The following is a 17,767-nucleotide window of genomic DNA, read 5'->3' as shown; positions in this document are numbered from 1 at the left end:
AACACAAATATTTATGTAGGCCTTGGATGGGTTTTTTTGACACAAGGCTTCACATTTTCCCTAGCATTCTCAAAGGGGAAAGATGTGTCGCATGTAGGCTATAACCTGCAGTCAAAGATAAAAAATAAAAAAAACAAAACAAAGATTATGTTCAAAACTTTATTGTATTTTCCAAAATCACTCTACATTCATTTATCAGTTGTTATTCAAGTGTTGTGGACAAAATGTGTCCATAGTTTTAGCCAGCTTTTATTCTAGTATTGTGCGTATAACTGACATTGGCGCGGACTTGATTTGTCTATTTCTGACATAATGTGTAATATTATTCTGACATAGGTTAGATTTGTGTGGCTTAAAGTTGGTTAACATAGTGTTGTCAGTAGCCTATCTGAAATATAGGCTATATGTTTTGACTGTGTGTGTGTGTGTGTGTGTGTGTGTGTGTGTGTGTGTGTGTGTGTGTGTGTGTGTGTGTGTCAGTGTGTGTGCATGTGTGTGTTGTAAAACATGAAGTTATTCATCTATATAAATAGTCAGCCTCAATATTAGCGGCGATCTCAGCTTCCCAGCGATCACCATTATTCAGCAGCTTCTCTTTGTTATACAGCAATTCCTCATGAGTCTCAGTGGAGTACTCAAAATTAGGCCCCTGAGTGAAAGTAACACAGAGAGAAAGAGAAAGAGAGAGAGAGAGAGAGAGAGAGACACACAGACAGACAGACAGACAGACAGACAGACTTTGTAAATATTAATTGAGAAACTAGAAAGTACAGGTCTGCTCTCTGCTTACTGAGAATAATGAGCAAGTTTGCTGTCGTTACTTGTGGCTAAGACACAAGGCCAAAGGGTCTTTACCTCTACGATGGCATCAACAGGACATGCCTCCTGGCAGAAACCACAGTAGATGCACTTGGTCATGTCAATGTCGTAGCGGGTTGTCCTCCTGCTTCCATCTGCACGAGTCTCAGCCTCAATAGTGATGGCCTGAAGCACATGTGAAAGATGTCTGTTCTTAAATTGTTCTCGATACGTCTCTTCTCAATTCTCAACTGTGTCCTGCCTATGGACCGCAAATGTTAATTAGCCTATGGCTAACTCTGGTGCAATGCATCATGGGAACATTTATGTCAAAAACATGTGCATGGTTCCTAATAAATAACATGAATCAAATAAATACATGTATTACGCACAGCCTGTGTGTGTCAGTTGGGCGTTCCCTATATGTTTGTACTCACACTTGTGCTTGTGTATGCGGTTTGCCTTTACCTGTGCAGGACAGATGGCTTCGCAGAGTTTGCAGGCAATGCAGCGCTCTTCTCCATTGGGGTACCTGCGCAAAGCATGCTCACCACGGAAACGGGGTGACAGGGGTCCTTTTTCAAATGGGTAATTGATGGTGGCTGGCTCACGGAACAGGTAACTCATTGTCATTCCTAAACCTACAAGGACCACATGACGTATACCATCAGTGCACCCACAAATACCCATTCAATTCTTCTGAACTTGCCATAAATGTACATAGCCCAACCCTGGCACACAGTTTCATTAATGCACTTGAGTCATAACAACGTATGGATACTTATTTTAAGACACTGAATTGACTCACCTCTGAAGAGCTCAGTCCATAAGAGTGTCTGAGCAGCACGGTCTGTTATTGACTTCATATCAGTGGCCTCCTCCTGTGCATTTACATACTCTACACAAGGTAAAGAACTGCACTGTCAAATTTGATATGTGTAAGTCATGATAGTGTTAAAAAATAGGCTATAATGGCTGTGTAAGAGTCTGAGAGAGAGAGAGAGAGAGAGAGTGTGTGTGTGTGTGTGTGTGTGTGTGTGTATGTGTGTGTGTGTGTGTGTGTGTGTGTGTGTGTGTGTGTGTGTGTGTGTGTGTGTGCAATACTTACTGAATGCCTCTCTCTGGACTGACAGACTGAACGGTCGGACAAGGCCAGGATTGACTCCAAAAGTGCCTGATTAAAATAGAGAACAATGTGGAATTAGCGTATGGCTCCCAAACAGCAGATGCTTTGGCCAATTCAGGTCAACCTGAACAGAAGGAATGATTTTTAGTGCAGCAGTTCATTCTATTTCAAAATTAGATAGTGGACACTGAATCAAATAGGACAAACATCAACTGAAAACCTATTCAGTCAGTTTTGTCTCTCTATCTCTTAACTGCGATCAGGGAGAACTGCAAAGCAGAAGCCATCTATTTGGCAGGCAAAGCTTCATTGAACTCAAGTTCTCTACAGACACTGCTGTATAAACAGTGAATAACACACAAATAAACACACTTACCTGGTCTAGACGTACAATAAAGAAGTCGCAATGCAGTGGACATTGTTGCAAAATGACACTAGAGAGAGCGAAAGAGAGGTCAGCCTAACCAGATTTCCTCTCCTCTTAGTCCCTCCCTAATCACTGTTCCCAATCCTACTGCTTACATCACAGATGCACTACACTCATAACATTGCAAAACATAGCTGAGTCATACAAAGAAGTGCAGTAGAGGCTGGTGGGGTATTTTATGGTCTGCTGAAATGCAAAATGGATTACATAATCAAGCAATATTATACACGGATTGATTTCCATGATTAATTCTGTCACCACAATTCAATGTCAGTGTCTCAAATCATTGGTGGTATGTAGGCTATGGGGATGTCTGTCGCACGTGTTGAATTAGAATGATCAATATCATGATAATAACCAGAAGTCGTCATCAGAGCAGGTTTCATCTATGTAGATCTACACTTTTTGACTTTATATTGCGTTATACATTTAGTGCGTAATTTAGGCTACTAACTCTGCGAAATGTGCGCACATATGTAAAATGTCGCAGTTATGACCCTGTTCCTCAACAATTATGAAGTTATACCATAGCCTTTTTTATATCAGCAACTTAGGTGAAATATTTCAACAAAATGCAAAAAAATGTGTCCCGTTACATCATAATTACCAGTGGCCTATCTGCTGTCGCCTAGGCTATACGAGCTATTAATTATGCTGACAGGAAGTTTCAGTGTACCGACAAGAAACGTACAGGTGAGACTCACTAAAAAGGCTCGTCAGAGTCGAATAAAAGGCGAATGACGCAGTGCTAAAACTTACCGTGACTATCGCAGTCCTGCAACTGTCTGGCCGCGCAAGACGTCAGAACCAAGGACCAATCGTGCACACACGCATTGACCAACACAGGAAGTCGCGGCTCCCTGTGGCTAATATTTGGTTTTCGAGAAGAAAAAAAACTGTAAAACAGCACTTGGCTGATAGGCTTAGGTTTTATTCACATTATAAATACATCAAATATAATCAAATAGCAATATAATTCCACAACAATCACAACTTGACCATTCACATAGGCTACTTGAACTTGGACCAGTGTTTGGCCCCTATGGCAACTAGCCTACTGTTGTGAGTAAAGTGTCATTTGAGGCTCCCTGATTAAGTCTCAGTCCCTCTTGCAGAAAGCACGGAAGTCCCTCCCTCCACCTCTCATCTCTGTGTCTTTCTGTCACTCTTTGCTCTTAACTCCTGCACAGTGGAGAGGAACATCAGGTAATTCTACTTTTACCAACAAAAAGCTTTGTTTTGAACTATTTGAGCCATACATTTTGCCTGGTAAATTAATCATAACCTCTCAATCGCCCACAAAGATATGAAAACGGTTGGTTATGTCACCCCATGAAACTGTCGGATGATCAGAATCTTTCAGTTTTTTGAGTTGTGCTTAGATCAATAACTAAAAACATTTTTCCTGACGTAACTTGGCCTCTCTCTCTCTACCAGCGATGGAGGTCCAACAGGACCATACAGGAGACAAAGCTGACTTGGAGCCATCGGGGTCCTCAACAGAGACAGATCGCTTTGGATTCATATTGGGGAATGGAATCAATGCTGGGTTAGTGACCTGAGTTATGTTGAATACCCCTAGCCTCTGTTTGTAAAACCTCTGTATGAGATGAGGTGAGGTGAGGTGGGAGACCCTTGAGGCATTAAGATTAAGAGTTAAATGATCTTGGAAATGTAACTGTTAACTCACTCTTTCGCTCTTTCTTTTTAAACCAACTGTCACCCACTCAACTCCCTCACGATCTCACCCTACATCCTGCCTGTTGCCATAGAGACCTTTCTTCCGCCTGTGTGTGGTTTCCTGTTGTTTGGTGTTTTTGGTGTCATTCTTCCGGTGATGAAACTGTGTTGTTTTAACACTGTTGTTGATTTGAAGCTCATATTTAATCCATCATCATCTAGTCTACTTTTACATTTAAAAGTAGCCTTTATTATATAGAAGACAATTGTATGTGTGCAGAACCATTTGCTTATAGATTACCTGCATGCCTTAAATAAGTGTTATACCACAGAAACATTCAGACACATTCTGTTAATGACAATCTTGGTGGGTCTACACAACTTGATGTCTTGAAATGACTTATTGTTATGGCCTGACTGTCATGTGTGTCCGTGTGTGTACATATGTAGGGAGGGGCCCTCACCTGTCCTGGTGAGGCACAGGGAGGTGAAGTGGCTCAGCATTATCAGTCAGTGGGACGATGTCTCTCAGCGGAGGAGCAGCAAGGTGCGTTTGTGTGTGCCCACACTTGTCAAATCTGTCGTGAATTAAAAGTGTTCTTTAGATTGTGATTAGCCACACATTAAAAAGTAAGTACCATCCTTTCATTCATTTGCCTGTATGTTATATATATATATATGCTCTCTACAAAGTATGTCACGGCTGTCACAAGCAATGGCTGTATGTGGTGTATCAACATGAGGACGTATCCCTGATAGCTACCAACTTCTTCCTTAGGTCAAGGGTCAGTGTCAGAAAGGTATCCCAGCATCGCTCAGAGCAAAGTGTTGGCCACTGCTGTGTGGGGCCATGCAGAGGATGGGCTACAATGTAACGCTGTATCAGGTAAGAGGATGTCTCCAAAATTCACATTAGACCGCACAGGGGCAAAGTAGGTATGTGCATTTTATTAGCTTAGATTAAAATATATGTTACATCTCAAGGGCACTTTTTAATATTTTGAAGGCATCTTTGTCTGGCCCCGCAGAAATACTATGTATACAACTGTGTTGTCAACCATCATGACCATCCTACACTCTCTCTTTCCCTTAGACTCTGGATGAGCAGGAGGCCTTGCAGAACTGGGTGGACGTAATAGAGAGAGACACAGACAGACAGTTTCCCTTCCATGAGATGTTTCTGTCAAAAGACAGTCATGGGTACAGTCCCTTCTTTTCCTTCCCACTTGTTTTAATCCACCCACCTCTCTCCCTAGAGTAGAATTAGTCACTCTAATTACTGTATGCTGTAATACTGTCCTTCTTCATAGCCAAAGACTAATTAGTGTTGTTGATGTTGTGGTTTGGGCAGGCAGCGTGAGTTATTTCGAGTGCTGAAGGCGTACACTCAGTTCCGTCCTGATGAGGGCTACTGTCAGGCCCAAGGCCCCGTTGCCGCGGTGCTGCTGATGAACATGCCTACTGAGGTGACAATTATTCTATTACATCATCCCTGGCTGCCCACCACATCAATACCTGTCCCGGATGCGGCCTCTAATTATACGTTTGTGTTGAGTTGTGTTGAGTTGAAACTTCTGCTGCACCATGGGTGTAGTCAGTCCAGTTTTATACAGTATGTGTCTGTGTTTGTTGGTCAATTAATTTGACATGTTGGTCGTATTAATTTTGATAAATACTAAAGAAGTTATTCACCTGTCACTCTTCTGCTGTCTCAGGAGGCTTTCTGGTGTCTAGTGCAGATCAGTGAGCTGTACCTGCCCGGCTACTACAGTCCTCTGCTGGTGAGGAGACATCGCTGCATGTACACTCCCCGCACATAGACCACACTCGCCCAAATGGAAGATGTGGAATGGAATCTGTGTACCAGTGCATTCCTGTCCTTATACGGTTCTGCTTGTGCCTGCCTGTAGGAGGGTGTTCTGTTTGATGCCGCCATGCTCCCCTGGGTTCTGAAGAGGGCGTGTCCGGCAGCCCACAGGCACCTGCAGCGGCAGGGCGTGGAGCCGCTGATGTTCGCCACCGATTGGCTGATGTGCCTCTACACCCGCCACCTGCCTTTCAACACGTTGCTGCGGGTCTGGGACCTGTTCTTTTGCTCTGGTACAGCTCTCTCCTCATCCGGTGTTACCTTGTCAAACGTCACTCTGAAGTGCATGTAATCATCCTTCTTTCTCCTCTCCATTTCCTCCCATTTTTACTCCTGCGATGCTCCCCGCTGCCGTTCCTACGGTCTCCTCCTGGATGTCCTCCGTCAGGCGTGCGGGTGCTGTTCCAGGTGGCGGTGGTGCTGGTGCGGCGGGTGCTGGGCCGCGGGGACCAGAGGGAGGAGTGTGACGGCCAGATGGAGACCCTGGAGCGCCTGAGAGGGGTCAAGGACTACCTGCAGCGTGAGGACACAGACGCTTTCATCCAGGAGGTGAGTTGGGGAGATATCAGACATTGTGACATGCTGAGTTGTATTAAGTTAACCCCATGAAACTGGCCATGACTTCAGCCATTAATGCTACAGTGTGTGTGTGTCCAGAACTGGATGTAGATAGATTGTACAGGGCAGAAAGTGCACAATAATGTTATGGCCTCAGACAACCCTGGCTGTCGCAATGCTGGCTTTTTAAATTTGTATTGTTCTGAGGTTGTTGGGCAGGATTTAAATATGAAATACTAATAAGAAGCTGAACTTCAATATATATACTGTAAATTATGGTTTAACATAAGTTTGGTTTAATATATATAACAACAGGTCCTGTTGTTCTCTGGAAATGTACTAGTGTCAAAATCTTTTCCAAATACTGTCTACAGGTATGCTCAGTGTCCCTCTCTGAGAAAGACCTGCAGCGAAGGACCGAGAGAGAGCTGGAGAAATGGAAGAAGGAGCGGCCAAACTCCACCTTTGACCCCCGTGGCCGTTGCCATGGATACCTGATGGCATGGGAGAGGGTGAAAGAGTTGGAAGAGAAGAGAGAAAAGAAAGAAAAGAAAGAGGAGAAAGGAAACCTGTCCCTATCCTTGCCCCTCCATCGATCATCATCCTCCCTCTCGCCGTCGCTCCTACGGAAGAAGTGGAAAAAGAGAGGTAGCAAGGTCACAGACGACAGCGAGGGGAGTACATTAGATCTGAGGCTCTCCCACGGAGATAAGCAAGAGAAGAAGCCCAGAAATGACAGTATTAGCAGCATCAGCAGCATGGTGGGTACTCACAGGGCTAAACCTGACATACGCACGGAGGAACCTGGCGTAATTACACAAATTCCGGATCCTTCAAAAGAAGGCAGACACTTCAGATCCTCCTCAGATGGAAGCATAATTGTAGCGAGGTCAGCAGAGGCTCAAACACGCAGACACACGGAGGAGCCCGGTAAACCGCCCGATCGGACCAGTGGGATGACAGCACCAAAAGAGGGGCCTTCAGAGTCAGATGAAAACACAGAGGAAGGGTGTAGTGAGAAGGTAGAGACTCAAAACAGTGGCGAGGAGAGAGAAGAACAACAAAAGAATCAACAAAAGGATATCCCAGCGCAGGAAAGTCAGACTGTGAATGATGGACAGGCAGAGCAAACAGAGGCAGAGGAAAATAAACAACCCAAGGAAATACAAACAGAGAAAGCTAAAGTGGATAACAAAATTCAAATACTGAAGGATAGGGAGAAGGAAATAATTGTGGAGGAGAAAGAGGAAATGCAGATAGTGAAGGATGAACCAATAGAAGAAATTCAGGAAGTGAAGGATAATGTGGAAGAGGAAACACAGACAGTGAAAGTTAAAGAAGACGGGGAAATGGAGACAATAAAAGACAAACACGAAGAGGCAATGCAGGCAGCAAAAAATAAACCAGAGGAAGGAATGCAGACAGTCAAGGAGGAGCAGGAGGAGGAAACAATAGTTATAGATAAACAGGAATTACAGAGTTCAGAATTAGAGGAAACACAATCGCAGATAGACCAGCGTGATGAGGCACATGACAGTCCAGAGGCAGAGGAGGTCAGCACTGGTCAGGAGGAGTGGAAAGGGCAGGCAGAGGAGGAGCAAGAGAGTGGGGAAACACAAACATCACACAGTCAGAGGGGAGAGGTTGGGCAGACAAACACGGAAGAAGAAGTCACACATACACAGGATACACGCAAAGACTTGCACACACACAAAGGTGAACAGGAAGATGGAGTGGAAGTGTGCAGCACTGGCAGACCAGAGGAGGAAGAGGTGCAGTCTGACGAGGAGGATGTGGAGAGAGAGGGTGAAGAGGACGAAGAAGAAACAGATGCATCATCACTCAACCAGGACGCGCAGCCGCAAGCCTCAGCATCCTCACTCGGCACATCTTGTCAGGAGGGCTCAACTTCCGACCCCGTGCCCCCTCCGCCACAGAGCTCACCGGGCACGGATTGCAGCTCCGCGCCGGAGAACTCACAACCAGATGTGGGACCTCTGGTGGAAGGTGACGACCAGCACACTCGTAGTCCCCTCACGGACCAGCACGGCAAGGTCCTGACCGCAGCGGAACCAGCCGTTGAAGAACACGACCAACCGCAAGCGATCGAGGCGATGACGGAGGCGACGGAGGAACAGCCAGAGGGCAAAGGTCAGGAGACACAGGAACACATGGTAGTGATGGTGGAGACGACGGGGAGCCTTCAAGAGGAAGCTGCTGTTAACACCTCAGAAATTGCAGCACAGGAGACCGGCTCATCATTTTCGAGACCACAGTCGCTAACAACTGACGCCAGTGAAACACCAGAGTCGATGACAGCCAGTGGAGGAGGCGAACCAACAGAGACAGTGCAGCTTATGACTCTACCACAGTCTACAAATACCGCACAACTCACACAGACAGACACGAGCACACAACCTCACGGCTCACAGATCCATCAAGACAATCTGGTTGGGTCAGTACAACATAGACTTAGTCAGTCGGAAAATACACCACACACTGAAGAGACAGAGGACCACACTGACGCAGTTACCTGCAGAGAAGAAATGAAAGCTAGGTCTGAAGGAGAGATCTCTGAAACTCAGGAGGTCAGTTTATCACAGAATAACCCTGACCAAACAGATTTGAAAGAGTTAGAAAATGAAAATGAAAGTGACACAGGCATAACAGAGAAAGTATTTGCTGAGGCAAAGCAAGAACAAGCTGGGACAGAGGAGACATCTGGCTCACTCAACTGTGATAGGCAGTCCAGGGCTGAGAGGGATTCTGTGGCATCTCTCAGTGGTGCAGAGGGGGCCGACGTCACTCCCGTCTCAGAGCCACCTGCAGGGGGAACCAAGGCTGCTGAACCACAGCTTCCTGCCTCTGGGCAGGTCCGCCTGCGGAAGTACTCCAACTCCAGGTCCTCCTATCCCAGAGTTCTCTCGGAGGACATCTTCAAAGATCCAAAGGACATACCGCTGCAGGACAGCACCCCACCACAACCACAGAGTCCACCACAGACAGACGAACCTAGTGCGACGTCCACGGCACTGCCCAGCCACTCTCCTGCCTCTCAGTCAAAAAATTCCTCACACACACAAGGAACCACGCAAACTCCAAAACACGCTTCTTCACCCTCGAAATCACAAACCTTGACCCCTGCAGACACGGGGAAGTTGACTGATAACCCTAAGCGCATGGGCCTCTTCCAGAGACTACGCGGGGGTACACCCAAAGTAACCATCCCCAAAATCCTCATCCAGGATTTCAGTGAAGACGCCGAAGAGGAAGCAAAACTTAGTTCTAAAGAAAGGAGGAAGCAGAAGAGGGAGAGGGAGAGAAGAGAGAAAGAGGAAGAGAAATTGAGGAAAAAACGAGAGAAAGAGATGGAGAAAGAGCTGGACAAAGAGCGCAAAAAACCCCAGACGAGAGGGAAAAGTTTTCAGCTGCCAAGCAGTACATTCAGGGGCAAAGACAGTACCCTTAAAAGGAGTGATTCCCAGACTTTAGTAACTAGGAGGTGTAACTCTGAAAGCTACTTCTAAGAGACAGAGGGAGAGACACACTGACTTTTCACATTGAATATTTAAATAATAAGACTACAGAGAACAGAGAAAATAAAACATTTTAATCGTTCTGTACAGTGATTTGAATGGCCAACCATTGTTCTTTCCTTTACCTTCAACTGAAATTACACTGACATTGATCATAATTAAAATGTGCATGTCTTGGTGTGAGTATGTGAATCAGTCTTTGTTACTGACGGCAATAGTCACGGTTTTCTCACACTTTTTCACACACATTTGCATTTATGAAGTCTGAACTCGGAGCACTGTTGGTTATGGAGATTTCTCGTCTTCACTGTCACTGGCCAGGACATCTTGGCTTTGCAATGTCTGGTTGGACACTTGGGAGGGTGTCGGCAGGACCGATCCAAAGAAAAGAGATCGGAACTGAGAAAAAGGGAGGAAATTAAGTAACAAAATAAGTAATTAAAAATGAAAAAAGTCACAAAACGACACATTTGGGCTTACAAAAGTAGTACAATTTGTATATCACAGATCTTCATACCTTTTTATTTGGTGGTCTCTCTAAATCATATTCCTCCTCCTCCTGTTGCTCTTCCTGATCATTGTCAAAAAGTGATTTGTGATTGGGCATCGTTGGGGCATGGGTCGAACATGGTGGTTGGTTGATCTCTGTGGAGGGTCCAGCAATTTCACTTGTTTCCATTGCAATAAGATACGAATCCATGTCATCACACATGAAGTCATCTGGAGGGGGTGGAGTTGGGGCGCTGTAAAAAAACAGTGAAACGGAGGGGACAAAATGTTGAAATATGACGTTTTTGATTCTGTGGAAAACTGTTATGGTTCAGTTGGTTTTACACACCGTTTTGTGTTTTTCGTGTGATGGGAATCCTCTGACAAAGTAGCTAGAACAAAGTTAGCCTCCAGGACACTGTCTGACACACTCAGGACCACTGGCCTAAACAGACAAGCCACATGTAATGACACATTTGTTCTGAGTATCCAAGATAACATCTCCATGCACATGTAATGTGTATTTGAGACATGTAGACACAAACCTTCCAGGCTCAGCAAAGTGTACTGATATTGGGAGACCAGTTGATTCTGCAAACACTAGTAATCCCTGAAAACATAAAAAGGTACAGGTCATTTGAGAATTTCGATGCAGAGAATATGTTGAGAGCATATCAAGCATTTGTGTATTTCTATGGAATGAAATTACTGAAAAAACGTTTGTATGCCTGTAGATTATAGTTTGTACTCGTAGAAATGTTTTGTACTCGTACAAAAAAAATGTGTACATGAAAAATAATTTTGTATGCCTGTAGATTATAGTTTGTACTCGTAGAAATGGTTTGTACTCGTAAAAAAAGATTTGTACATGAAAAATAATTTTGTCCTTGTAAAAAAATGTTTTTTGTGTCTGTAACAAAGTTTTGAGCTTGTAATAAAAACCTGTCCTTGTGATAAATATTTTTTTTCTACCAACACAAAATCCTGGTACGAACACAAAACTTTTTTCTACAAGCACAGAATCGTGGTACGAACACAAAACTTTTTTCTACAAGCACGGAATCCTGGTACGAACACAAAACTTTTTTTGGAATTAGCCAATCACCATGCTATCTCAAAATAGCCAGCCAATCACAACACTGCTATCTCAAAGTAGCCAATCACCACAAATCCACCGGCCATACTTTGCCTCCTTGATTTTTCCTCCACTTAACGTGACCTGATTTAGCCAAAGATCTCACGGGAGCTATCTATCAAACTTTGCTTCATCTTCATATCATTTTGGTGGAAACATGGTGCTAAATTCCCATAAACTTTGTTCAGTGAACTGGTAAAACCGTCCGTTTGTAAGCAAAATCAAAAATCACGATCTTTCAGTTTGTTTACCGTTACCTAGCAACCACAGCATAGTCATTCAAATGCATAGACAGTAAAAGATATGTCAGTCATTTCCTTTGTTGCGAAACAACGATTAAAACTAGACAATGACAGGTGCACAAACTCTTATTTGCCGCGAGGTAAAGGCAACAAAGAAAAGAGAGTCATTTGCACATACTTTCACAATATTTTATTTTGGCATGCAAAAAAAAAAAACTGTACTGAGATTTGAACTTGTGATCTCAGATTTCAATCTCGTTCACTTCTCCACTACACTACTCGTAATTTCCACGTGAAATAAAGGAAATGACTGACATTTGAATGACTATGCTGTGGTTGCTAGGTAATGGTAAACAAACTGAAAGATCGTGATTTTTGATTTTGCTTACAAACGAAAGGTTTTACCAGTTCACTGAACAAAGTTTATGGGAATTTAGCACCACGTTTCCACCAAAATGATATGAAGATGAAGCAAAGTTTGATAGATAGTTCCCGTGAGATCTTTGGCTAAATCAGGTCACGTTAAGTGGAGGAAAAATCAAGGAGGCAAAGTAATTGGCCGGTGGATTTGTGGTGATTGGCTACTTTGAGATAGCAGTGTTGTGATTGGCTGGCTACTTTGAGATAGCATGGTGATTGGCTAATTCCAAAAAAGTTCCAAAAAAAGTTTTGTGTTCGTACCAGGATTCCGTGCTTGTAGAAAAAAGTTTTGTGTTCGTACCAGGATTCTGTGCTTGTAGAAAAGAGTTTTGTGTTCGTACCAGGATTTTGTATTGGTAGGAAAAAAAAAATTATTACAAGGACAGGTTTTTATTACAAGCTCAAAACTTTGTTACAGACACAAAAAACATTTTTTTACAAGGACAAAATTATTTTTCATGTACATTTTTTTTTTTTACGAGTACAAAACATTTCTACGAGTACAAACTATAATCTACAGGCATACACAATTATTTTTCATGTACACATTTTTTTTTTACGAGTACAAAACATTTCTACGAGTACAAACTATAATCTACAGGTATACAAACGTTTTTTCAGTAATTTCATTCCATATATTTCTCTGCTTATACAAGTACCTTTAGTAAGTGGTGTTCAAGCAACATTGCTTCAGTGTTCTCAAGCAAGTAATGACACGTTTAATTTGTATACTTATAACAAATTAAAACAAATTGTATAATTTGTTTCATTTGTATTGACACTTTTCAAGACACTCAAAGACTCTTAAAGGGATATTCCGCCATTTTTGGAAATACGCTCATTTTCCACCTCCCCTCGAGCAAAACAATCGATATTTACCTTGTTCCCGTTCATCCAGCCATTCTGTGAGTCTGGCGATACAACTTTTAGCTTCAGCCTAGCATAGATCATTGAATCGGATTAGACCATTAGCTTCTCACCAGCTAGCTTCATGTTTAAAAGTGACTAAGATTTCTGGTAATTTTCCCATTTAAAATGTGTCTCCTCTCAAGTTAGAAAATGCAATAAGACCAACTGAAAATGAAACCTGCCGTTTTTCTAGGCTGATTTGACATGGAACTACACTCTCATCTGGCGTAATAATCAAGGCAACTTGCAAACGTACCATAGGCGCAGTGATATCGTACGCAGCACCTGAAAATAGTCCCCATAGACAACAAGCAGTAGTAGTGCCAGTAGTTTGCAAGTTGCCTTGATTATTACGCCAGATGAGAGTGTAGTTCCATGTCAAATCAGCCTAGAAAAACGCCAGGTTTCATTTTCAGTTGGTCTTATTGCACTTTCTAACTTGAGAGGAGACACGTTTTAAATGGGAAAATTACCAGAAATCTTAGTCACTTTTAAACATGAAGCTAGCTGGCGAGAAGCTAATGGTCTAATCCGATTCAATGATCTATGCTAGGCTGAAGCTAAAAGTTGCATCGCCAGACTCACAGAATGGCTGGATGAACGGGAACAAGGTAAATATCGATTGTTTTGCTCGAGGAGAGGTGGAAAATCAGCGTATTTCCAAAAATGGCGGAATATCCCTTTAAGGTAAGTAAGATGGTTACTAAATTAACAGCTAAGGTGTATCACTGCACTGGCAAATAGCTCAGAAAGTGTGCAAGTTAAACCAAACAACAAACTGGCGTTGACACAATATGCACTTGACTTGGCCCAAGTACAAGGCACAATTTCTGCACAATTTTGTTTGATAGTAAAGACTTGTCCTGAACTGCACCATGTGAGATAAATAAATGCTCACAATCTTCCATGTGGTGCAATGGATTGTGATTATCTAAATATTAAGACAAAAAAGAACATCCAAACAAGCGTTGGTGCTTGATATGTCATGCTTTTGTCAGACACTGCAATTTAACCAAGGTTTCTATGAAACCAGAATATAAGATAACAGCACATAGCATATGCATAACAATATTTTGAACATGCGTCGTACATCAGTCATAAATGTTTGAACACCTATTTTAAATGATGTTATTTTGATCAAAACACACTCAATCAATTATTATTTGCTTATCCATTCAACATTAGTTATTGTGCTTTGCAAGTTTTCCCTATGCTAATGGACTCTGTTATATGTTGTATGGGTTTAATATGTCACATGTGTATGTGATGTGCACTGGTACGATACATAATAATATGTCATATGTGTGTGTATGTGTCTGGTATGTTGTACTGTATGTGCATGCTTTGCGGGCATTGTACATGATGTTAGATGTGCGAACTGGATACACACTGATGCTTTTCACATGTGAAGTTCCTAACAGAAAAATAATGTTCTTTGAATTCAATTGTTTATTTATCTTCTGACAAGAATCTCACCCTGAGTTCCTTAAGGCAGAAGGTGATACTGGTTTGCAAGCTGACAACAAAGTGATCAAACTCTTCTGAGCTCAAGCACAGCTCCGTCATCATGGCTTTGGACTGATCTGATGCAAGACAAGCAGGAAAAGGCAAAACATGTGCGTTATCCTAATCTTTAGCAATCAAGGCCCGTGCGACAGCAATATGCCGTTTTCAGTCTAACATACACAAAGTACTCACTACAATAATGACAGGTCACGTACCAGAGTCCTCTTCCACATGATTCTTCAGCCACATGCGATCCCCACTCACAGACACTGTAACTTCCTCCAAAGACGGGGGGAAATGGAGAACAGTGTCCACAAGTAATCTAACGGAGTGATGGGGGTAGAGAAACAGGCATGGGCAGAGGTAACATGACAAATCATTGAGAGAAGAGACAGATGAGAAAGAGCGCAAAAGAGAGAAATGTGATTGGTCACATCATGATATGTGATTTACTCACATAAACACAACATGTGAGTAAATGAATAAAAATAAAGTCCAAACCTTGGCTGAGCTTGAAGCACATTGGGACACTGTTCTTTGTCAAACACAGCCTGCAAACTCTCGCAGTCCTGGAATGACAGGTTGTGTGTCTTCAGCAAACCTAGAGCAGAACACTCATTAGAAAAGCACAGCAATATTACAAAGTATGCATGATTTGTCATCAACTCGGAACTATTTCCATACACTTTACCATGCTTGCAGTGCAGTGTAAATGTGAGTTGACTCTTGTCTGCGGGTTTCCACTCAATACGACACTTCTCAACTGTCTTTTCTAACGAGGCGAGGGATTTGAACACTGCCTGGACACTCTAAGAAAGAGAGGAAGGGACAGATGGACAGATTACATTACACTTACAGATTACTCACATTACATCACCAGAATCTCCAGGAAAGCCAAAAACATCATCTCTGACCTCTCCCACCCAGCACACCATCTATTCACACCCCTACCATCAGGGAGAAGGTTCAGGAGCATCACATGCAAAACATCACGCTTCAGGGATAGTACCTATCCACAAGCTATTCGCCACCTGAACATGCACTAAGCACTCATGGATTACATACCAGGCTACCTCTCTTTGCACTTGTACAACTGTACTGAACTGCTGCTTTCTGTGATCCTTGCACTTTGTTGCACTTTTTCTGTATATTAAGTGTTGTTACCCCTGTGTTATTGTGTTGTCATTATGTGTCTTATATGTGAGCATACCAAAACACATTCCTATCAATTGTACTTTCATACTGTTGAAATGGCTATAATAAACTTGAACTTGAACTTGAACTTGATGGACTCAGTGGTAGTTTGGGATGCAAACTACCACTAATTTGTTACAGAACATTTTGAAGAGTAGGGTACATAATGGATTATTCACTAAACAAGATAAGGTTGTTAGTTTTTACCTTTATTGGCATTTTGCAGCGGAAACGGTCCTCTGGTGATGTATGGAATCGTTGGAAGAAAAGTGGAGATAGGTGGAAACAGGCAAATGCTGAACGAGAGGAGTTTACCGTGCGCAACGCCAGCTTAGAGAGCAAACAAACCAACAAAACATGACTAATGTAATACATTTCAAGGAACGTATGATCATGGCGAGATTAAGAACCCACTTACTCCATCATCCAGAGGTTCAAAGTATAACTCCTCTCCAATTCTTGACAGTGAGTGGATTGCCTTTGCCAACACTGCAACCACAAATGAATTAAGTTACTGTAAAAAACACCAGGAAAATCATTGCATAATGCAAAAACAGCATTGGGTTTAATTTACCTTTTACGTTGCCGCCAGTTGCAACGTAATCCATACTGGTGTTTCTTCAGTGTTATTGAAAACCAGTGATGTTGAACAAAGACTTGATACTGACGTTGTTTATCTAAATAACAACAATCTATAAGGATTGATAATCTATGAGAATTCAGTCTGTTTTCGAAATATAACCAGGCATGTTTAAACAAAAGTGGACAACCTCCATAGGTTGCAACAACGCCGCAACAATTTCGGCATGAGTTTGCAGTGGTTAAGCTTTGAAATAGCACTCCCTTTAACACCTTCCTTGATCTATACGCGACACGGTCTTTTAATTATAGAATGCATCATTACGGACAGCCCGTTGCAGGTTGCTTCTAACTCTAGAAATATATTTTGTGACAGAAAGTTATCTGCATGGTCAATCATTGCACTGTTTACTTCCTTGCCGCCATGTCGCGCGCGGACTGTAGCAGCAGCAGGCAACCTATCAACGAGCAGCGCGGGACTACAAGTACCTGCTACGTCATCTGAAAACGACAAAGTTGAAGGACGTTAAAGGTACAGTGTGTATTTACGTATTTATTATGTATTTATTTGGTTAGAGTAGAAGTCGAAGTGTAGCCTTAATTCAATCATGAAGGTAGGTGGAAATCCTCCAGTTATTAACATAGTGCATTTATTCCATTTTGAACAATGCTGCATGGAATCCACAGGGACATTGTGAAGTGTCACCTTTTACACTCTCCAAATAGGCCAATATCTTGTGCAGCATCATTCTAGCCTACTATGGTTACTGGGCAGTATGACTTATTATATTAGTTGATTAAACTGGTTCCCTTTGGAGTGGCTCTGGTGGCTTTACATGGTTAGGCCACCTGCTTGAGGCTAGACACTAGAGAGTCAGTGTCATTGCTACCTAAATGGGAAGAAGTCATGTGGTCTCACTGGTCTTTCAGGTCGGTCTTGATTAAGTACAGTCTCCACCACCCTATTCTTCTCCAGCATCCAATAATAAACAGAAATGAGGAAATCTAAGACCAGCATGACTGGATATGTGCAATATGTAGGCTATTATAATTTCTACAAAGTGCAATGTTTACCATTACAATAATAATAATAAAAAAAACTATACTGGAAAAATGTAGGCTATAGGCCTACTGAGAAAACTATTACTTTGTAAATGTTTTTCGGAGTGTAAATCTACTTCTCTGATATACAAAGATGTTTCTGTCAGTTGTCCATATTTTCCCAAGTTGACAGTTAATCTTAAGATCTGATTTATATTAGTCATTCCTTGGCATAAATGCCACATAGCCTACATTGTGGC

General features: G+C 42.5%; 3 protein-coding genes across 5 annotated transcripts; 1 reads left to right on the top strand and 2 right to left on the bottom strand.

Annotated features, from left to right (window-relative positions):
• Positions 1-145: 145 nt before the first annotated feature.
• On the bottom strand, positions 146-3,157 carry ndufs8b (NADH:ubiquinone oxidoreductase core subunit S8b). 3 transcript variants are annotated; one of them, XM_062524561.1, is made up of 7 exons: positions 3,111-3,143; positions 2,301-2,358; positions 1,907-1,972; positions 1,607-1,696; positions 1,267-1,439; positions 856-984; positions 146-649 (listed from the first exon to the last, which is right to left on the bottom strand). In XM_062524561.1, the coding sequence occupies exons 2-7, from the start codon at positions 2,341-2,343 to the stop codon at positions 518-520; spliced, it is 633 nt and encodes a 210-aa protein (XP_062380545.1). In that variant the 5' UTR covers positions 2,344-2,358; positions 3,111-3,143; the 3' UTR covers positions 146-517. The 3 variants fall into 3 exon arrangements, with proteins under 3 accessions (XP_062380545.1, XP_062380547.1, XP_062380548.1); XM_062524563.1 differs by having other exon boundaries at positions 2,301-3,157; XM_062524564.1 differs by having other exon boundaries at positions 2,316-3,157.
• A 335-nt stretch (positions 3,158-3,492) lies between these two features.
• Positions 3,493-10,176, top strand: tbc1d10c (TBC1 domain family, member 10C). Its single transcript, XM_062524374.1, has 10 exons — positions 3,493-3,557; positions 3,789-3,900; positions 4,482-4,578; positions 4,810-4,917; positions 5,125-5,231; positions 5,383-5,497; positions 5,747-5,812; positions 5,942-6,131; positions 6,287-6,447; positions 6,831-10,176. The coding sequence occupies exons 2-10, from the start codon at positions 3,791-3,793 to the stop codon at positions 9,981-9,983; spliced, it is 4,107 nt and encodes a 1,368-aa protein (XP_062380358.1). The 5' UTR covers positions 3,493-3,557; positions 3,789-3,790; the 3' UTR covers positions 9,984-10,176.
• Positions 10,046-16,885, bottom strand: rad9a (RAD9 checkpoint clamp component A). The gene is made up of 11 exons (XM_062524375.1): positions 16,462-16,885; positions 16,306-16,376; positions 16,095-16,217; positions 15,385-15,502; positions 15,195-15,294; positions 14,909-15,015; positions 14,664-14,770; positions 11,027-11,091; positions 10,831-10,926; positions 10,510-10,735; positions 10,046-10,391 (listed from the first exon to the last, which is right to left on the bottom strand). Exons 1-11 carry the CDS (start codon positions 16,493-16,495, stop codon positions 10,278-10,280), a joined length of 1,161 nt encoding a protein of 386 aa, XP_062380359.1. The 5' UTR covers positions 16,496-16,885; the 3' UTR covers positions 10,046-10,277.
• Positions 16,886-17,767: the final 882 nt, after the last annotated feature.

This window comes from Sardina pilchardus, chromosome 21, assembly GCF_963854185.1.
Source record: "Sardina pilchardus chromosome 21, fSarPil1.1, whole genome shotgun sequence".
Lineage (NCBI taxonomy): Eukaryota > Metazoa > Chordata > Actinopteri > Clupeiformes > Clupeidae > Sardina > Sardina pilchardus.
This window is presented reverse-complemented; position numbering and strand designations above follow the sequence as displayed.